Below are 6,666 nucleotides of genomic sequence, written 5' to 3'. Positions count from 1 at the left end.
TACCTAATTTATGTCTCATTAAATCTTAATCAATTTAGTTTAATTAGAATAAAGTAGGTATATAAGTAGAGGTGGGAATAGGCTAGGCCGAGCTAGGCTTTGCCAAGCCTGAGCCTGGCCTGTCAAAAAATCGAAGGTCTGAGCCTGGCCTGTGGCCTATCATAGGCTTAAATTCTAGGCCTGAGCCTGGCCTTTTGAAAGTCTGATGTGGCCTGTTAGCCTGTTTAAAAGCCTATTTCATATGAACATATTTAAATAAATAATTATATTTATTTTGAAATATACTTATGAACTAATAAAATAATATTCCATTTGATATTTTAGAGAATTTGACTATATATGTCATCATATTTCAATTCTAGTTTATAATAATACATTTATATATGTTAAAAACTAATGTAGATTAATAAACTTAAATTACTTAAAAAGTTAATAGATTTATGATTTAATCAAAGTATAAATTTTAATATATAAATAATAATCGTAATAAAAATATTATTCATGTTAACTTAAATAGGCCGGCCTAGTAGGCCTCAAAGGCTTTTTTAATGGCCTGCGGCCTGGCCTTTTTAGCTAAATAGGCTTATAAAAAAGCATTGGCCTGCTCTATTTAAAAAAATAGCCTGGCCTGGCCTGAGCCTATGTAGGCTAGGCCTTAAGGCCATGTAGGCCGGCCTGACCTGTTCCCACCTCTATATATAAGTATGTGACTGAACTGGAATAGTAGGTGTAAGTATGATCATTAATTTAAAATTTATATAAGTTAGAATTTATTCCGTATAAATTTTTTTTTTTTTTTAAATTTTTTATAATTTAGAAGTTGTCTCACGTTTGATAATTATTTTGAAATTTTTATCAGTTAGAAAGTGTCTCATATATGATAGTTATTTGAAATTTATATAAGTTAGAACTTATAAGATAGTTTTTTTTTAAAAAAAAAATTGTAATTGATTACAACTTTCTCACATATGATAATTATTTTAAAATTTTTATCAATTAGAATTTCAGATGAACGCTATAAAAAAATGCAGATTAGAAAGAAGAGAGAAGTGAATGATATGAAAATGAGTGAAGATATATAAGATTTTGAATAAGTGATGAGGGAAAAAAATTGAATTTGAAATTTGGTGAGACATTGGGAGAAGCAAAAAGATGTCACATGTGTTTGTGGTTTAGATGTCTTAGTTTCATTCAAACTGAAAAGGACATAAATGGCTCAGAGACTTGGTTACAATGTAAAATCTGAGTTGATAAAACATTTTTCCACCCACAAATGCCCCAAATAGCTCATTTGGCTTGGTTTCATTTGAAAATGAGTGTACTTTTAGTTCAATCATCAAATTTTTGGACATCAATTATCCTGATTTGGGACACATGGCAGCACCTTAAGCAAGGGTAGTTTAGACTTATCCAGAACAATTAACTTTCTTATAATATATAGATTAGATTAGTCATCGCTAATAATAGTAAAAACTTTGTATCTATATCATGGTAACCTAAAAAAAGTAGGTATAAAATATTGATCTTAACTGATCAAGAGGTTGTATCTGCAAGACACTCTAACACTCAAGTCAGTAACAACATGTAAATTGTAAGAGGTTAAAAATGAAAGAATAGATACTCGAGCTCTTTGCATGAAAGTTAATGTGAGGGTGAATGTAATATAGTCTCAACATTGATGGTTGTTAGACTGTTTACAATGGTTTAAACACTCAATACCCACTTTTTCAATTCTCAACACTCCACATCATTTTATCTTTTTTCCACCAAATCATTCAACACTTATTCAACTTTTGCCCTCTCCAATGGTTTTTTCATTCAACACTCTACCCCACCACTTTCTCTGCCCCACCACTTTTTATTTCATATTCTTATTTAAATTTATTTTTTTGTTTTTATGATTACATAAAATTATAATTATCGATTAAAATTAAATTAAAATAATAAACACTTAACAATTTATTTTTTTAGTTTTTTTAATAAAAAAAATTATTTAAATAATTTATACGATACAAATCATTTTAACTTAATTTAAAATACAACACATAAGTAACGTAATTAGTACGATACAAATAATTTGAAAATTGTTGGGATTTTGATAATTGTTGGGATTAGAAGAATTTTGGGTGTTTCTTCAAAAAAAAAAAAAGAATTTTGAGTGTTGAAATTATTATTGGAATCCATTTTGGGTGTTGAAATTATTATTAAGATAGTGAAAAACTTGATTTTTTTTTTCTATGTCCAAATTAAATGAATCAAGTCTATATTTATAGACAAAAAAAATCATGAATTTTGGTAAAAAAAAAATTAATTTGTAACGAAATAATTGAGTTCAAAGTATTAAATGGATAAAAATTCAGTCAGCCAATCGCAGCCAGCCACATGGCTGCATCTTATCAAAAGCTCTTTCTCTCTCCGCGTCCAGGCTTGCCCACTCTCCCTGTCCGTGCGTGTAATGCACGCGCCTGTTTTCAACCAAAAGAATTGTGCCATGTGTCCCTCTTGATCAGATTCAACATTGTTGAGTTTTCTCAACACCTCTTTCTTCCATGTCACCTTCAACACCTCTTTCAACAACCATTGCACCCCTCTTGCCATATTGAATCCAAACTCAACACCACCATTGTGAATAGTCTTAGAGTGTTGGTCTTAACATTGGAAGCCAATCATTATGATGTCGATCGACTGTTACAGAAGTCATGTCTTTTGTGACCGTTGAGCATGCATCTGCACACGGTTTGGGCCAACATGACCATTGGGCCGTCAAATTGAACCTTGACCCAGGCCAAAACAGGATCTCCCAAGTCGTCATTATGAAATGTAGGAGTGGTGACTTAAAGAGGTGTTATGGTCGAAGTTCTATGTTTCGTCAAGCTCATGATGCGGCGTCCAAAGACATGTTTTGCTTGTAGAATTATGATGACAAAATGAGGATTTTTAGATGTAACAGATAAGGACATTACAATGTGGGATGGGTTAGTCCAGCGAGAATAATATCATCTTCCATTCAAATAAAAATAATATATATTAAATAAAAATTAAGAATGAGATTAAGAACATAAAAATCATTAAGAGAAAATAAATTGAGAGTATCCATTTCCGCCACGATTTTAACATGTATTCAAGCAAAAAAATAAAACAGAGGATGGTCTCAAAACAGGTGTACTTATAATCTAGGAAATTATGTACACATTAATCAAAACAAATACACAAAATTAATAAAACAATATGAACAACATTATTATTACATTCTCTTGTGGAATTTGCATTACGTTTGTAGATGTTCCTCATTGGGAAGTTCTTTTTTGGTAGGAGGAGTAGGAGTACTTTTTCTCCTTATAAGATCACCAAATCTTCTCAACAAAGCTCTTCTTTTTCTGTTGTTTGTATCACCTTCATAATTATCAAAATGAGATTCATCTATATTATCAAATTCATCTGGTATTCCCATGTCAGCATCGTGACGCGATTCATCCGATGAATCATCAACTTCATCAAATATTGAACCCTTTAATGTATCATCATCTTCTGTAATAATGTCTTTATTATTAACATCTTCATTTTTTGGTTGTTGCTTATGTGTTGTTATCATGTCTTTTAAATTAAGACTAAAGTTTTTGCTTAAACTTTTTGTTTCTCTATGCTCCTTATGGTGTGGTTTTTCTTTTGTACCTTCTTTTGCTGTTAAAAATTTCTCCAAATCTTCGTTTCTAAACTCTTTTGTCGATGTTTCTGATAGCATTTTTTTCAACTCTTTGATATTCTCAAATGATGCAGCTTCATGAATTTTCAGCATCTCATTTTCATGTACAAGCAAATTGAGACTATCTTGTAATCTACTGTTTTCAGCTTTCGCGATTTCTGCAGCTTCTTTTGCAACATTAGCTTCATTCAAAGCTTGTTTTAATATATCGCGCAGTTTTTGATTTTCTTCTTTCGAAACTTTTGTTTTACTTTCGGCTTCATTAAGCAATTCAAGTAATCTTGTTGTTTCTTCTTGTGCAAGCAACCTTTCCTCTTCAGCTCTTCTGATACAAGTCACAAACTGAGTTTCCTTTCCATTCCATGCTAAAAGTGATTCTTCAGCTTCTAATCTCAATCGTTCCGCGGTGTTTTTGTACCTGTCGGCTTCTTTCCTTGTTACATCTAGAAGCTCTTTGTACTTCTCTTCTGTGTTTTGTAACGTCACTCTCCAACGCTCAGCATCGGTTTTTGTGTGTTCTAGTTCAACTTGGCTTAAGGTTAGTTTCGCTTTCACTTGGTTAGCTTCGGTTGCAACTTCTTTTAGCGCGAACGCTAAATCATCCATTGCTTTCTTGCTATTCTCCTCGGCTTGTGTTGCTAATTGCAATTCACTTTTAAGCAAATTCAATTCTTCAACTAAATTTTCCGCCTTCAAGTATAATTTTCCCTCCTCCACACCCTCTTGAGTTTCATGTACCTTAATTTTCGGTAACCCTTTTTCGGTTACTTTCATATCCTCTAAACCGTTGGTTTGATATGCACTTAATTGAAGTGTCTTCAATTTTTCTTCAAGACTAGCAATTTCATGCCTTGATTCTTCAAGTAAAATTGTGTTATGCTCTAGCTGTTTTGTTTGCATAACCAATGTATCAAACAAATTTGCTTCGGATTCTTTTCGCTTCTCCAATTCGACCTCCGATTCTTGAAGTTTCCTCCTGTACTCAGCCAACAAATCATCTTTCTCTGACAATTCTTGTTCATGTTTTAATGATATTTCATTGTTTCTGTTCTTTGTGGCCATTACTTCATCAACCATACGACGCTGTTGCATTATCGGAACCTTGATAATTTATTTAATCACGAACTATCCTTTTCAAAAAATCACAATCACATATAACAATAAATCAAACTAAGTTTCTATGAATATTAACATTGGCAAAAAAGACACGATCTATATTGTTAGAACATCAACTCATGTTGTAACAAATGACATTGGTAACCAATTTCGGTCAATTGTGTCTGCGTCTATGGCTATAAAGTATAAACATAAAAGTTTCAACAATCATGATTACAATTATCACAAAGAAAGAAGAAGATTATAAACGTGTATTGATAAATGAATAAAAAAGTGTATGACTTACATGGAGTTGGTGATGGTGTTGGAAAAGGAATGAACGTGAAGTGCAGAAATGAATGATTAGAGAAGTAATTAGGATTGGAAATAAATGTTTAATGGTAGTGAAAAAGCTGAATTTAGGAAGGTTATATAATTAGAATGAGATTAAGAATGTTGGAAAAAAAAAAACAAAACGAGAATATAGGAGAATTAAGAACAAAAAAGAGGTGTTTTGTTTTATAAAAATCCGAGGTTGACGGAGTTTCCTTGGTTTGAAGGTTGAATGAATGAATGAAAATAATATATCAATTGGAAGATATATTGGACTTTGGACGGAATCAACGTCCAACCAACCAATGTCATTCATCGTTAAGAATAAAGTTTCAACATAAACTATCTTATTTTTCTTCAATTTGCAGCCCTCAACCGGCTCACATAATAATTTGTCTTGTTTCCAAATAGTTCTTATGCCTCAATTAAATATTTTCAAGTTGGTCTATTTACTAACATCCGTATTCTAACACCATTAAATACACGCTGTTGTGGAGTATTAAGTATTACGTGAACAATGATATCACACAATTTAATTGACACATAGTTGATGAAGATGATCAATTTGAAATAGTGATAACTTGATAAAAAAAATTGATAAAGATAGAGACTAAATTTAAGGTAAGTTGAATATGTCACGGACTATTTGATAGAAAATGGATGAAAACAGATACTAATTTGATAATAAGTAATGAATGTTCACGTAGGACCAAATTGAGAAATATTTGAAAAAGATAAAGATTGATTTAATATATTAAAAAAGTCAGAGACCTATTTAATAACGAGATACAAAGACGGACCAATGAGGTTGCTCATGTCTTAGCAATGGTGGTCACATCTCTAGCTAGTTTCCACCTCTTTATTGATGTACCCATATGTATTGGTAACATAGTTAATAATGAAATGCTATAAGTCTTTTTCTTTAAAAAAACGAGATACAAAGACAGACCAATTTGATAGTTTAATTCAATGTATTTTTTTTTTAAGACGCGATAAATATATGGGTCATGCTAAACAGTGCCCCCGGAGCACTATGCTTAACAAGTACCCGGGGACACTGTTTAGCATTTTCCTAAATATATTAAGGCCAATGTTAAACGGTCAAGAATAAAACAAGCACAAAATATATGCATAATCAAGAATAAAACAAAAAGTCATTAGAGGGCTAAAGGACTCACCCTCTCAAAATAATTACATCCAAAAAGACAAAATAATGGATGGATCCACCAAGAATTAAATTATAGCTAAAGCTTTTTTTTTAGAAAGTTTCTTTTGGCATCCTATTTACTTCTCGCGTGCCCTTCTCATATCCATTTTTATCCTTCCGCTACTTAAGTTTAAGTAGCGGATGTTATAAAAATGAGAAAAAACACCCCCCAACATAAAAATTTTAAAATTTTACACGTTCGTTACTTAAGTAGCGGACATAAAAGGGTAGTTTAGTAATTTTGTAGGGTTGACCATGAAATTTGGTATTCCTTAGTTTCTCTGTTTCTTCATATATTTTTTTCCTTTACTGTAGTGCAGCCAGCTCC

The 6,666-nt window shown here is 31.7% G+C and overlaps 1 protein-coding gene across 1 annotated transcript; it reads right to left on the bottom strand.

The window, feature by feature from the left end:
• Positions 1 to 3,153: 3,153 nt before the first annotated feature.
• On the bottom strand, positions 3,154 to 5,397 carry LOC123906245 (flagellar attachment zone protein 1-like). The gene is made up of 2 exons (XM_045956111.1): positions 5,106 to 5,397; positions 3,154 to 4,828 (listed from the first exon to the last, which is right to left on the bottom strand). Exon 2 carries the CDS (start codon positions 4,793 to 4,795, stop codon positions 3,269 to 3,271), a length of 1,527 nt encoding a protein of 508 aa, XP_045812067.1. The 5' UTR covers positions 4,796 to 4,828; positions 5,106 to 5,397; the 3' UTR covers positions 3,154 to 3,268.
• Between the last annotated feature and the right edge of the window lie 1,269 nt (positions 5,398 to 6,666).

Source organism: Trifolium pratense, linkage group LG2 (assembly GCF_020283565.1).
Source record: "Trifolium pratense cultivar HEN17-A07 linkage group LG2, ARS_RC_1.1, whole genome shotgun sequence".
NCBI lineage: Eukaryota > Viridiplantae > Streptophyta > Magnoliopsida > Fabales > Fabaceae > Trifolium > Trifolium pratense.
The sequence above is the reverse complement of the archived record's forward strand: the minus strand, read 5'-3'. Positions and strand labels throughout refer to the sequence as shown.

Excerpts from the sequence above, each read along its gene's own strand:
- LOC123906245 (XM_045956111.1), bottom strand. The coding sequence starts at position 4,795 with ATGCAACAGCGTCGTATGGTTGATGAAGTAATGGCCACAAAGAACAGA.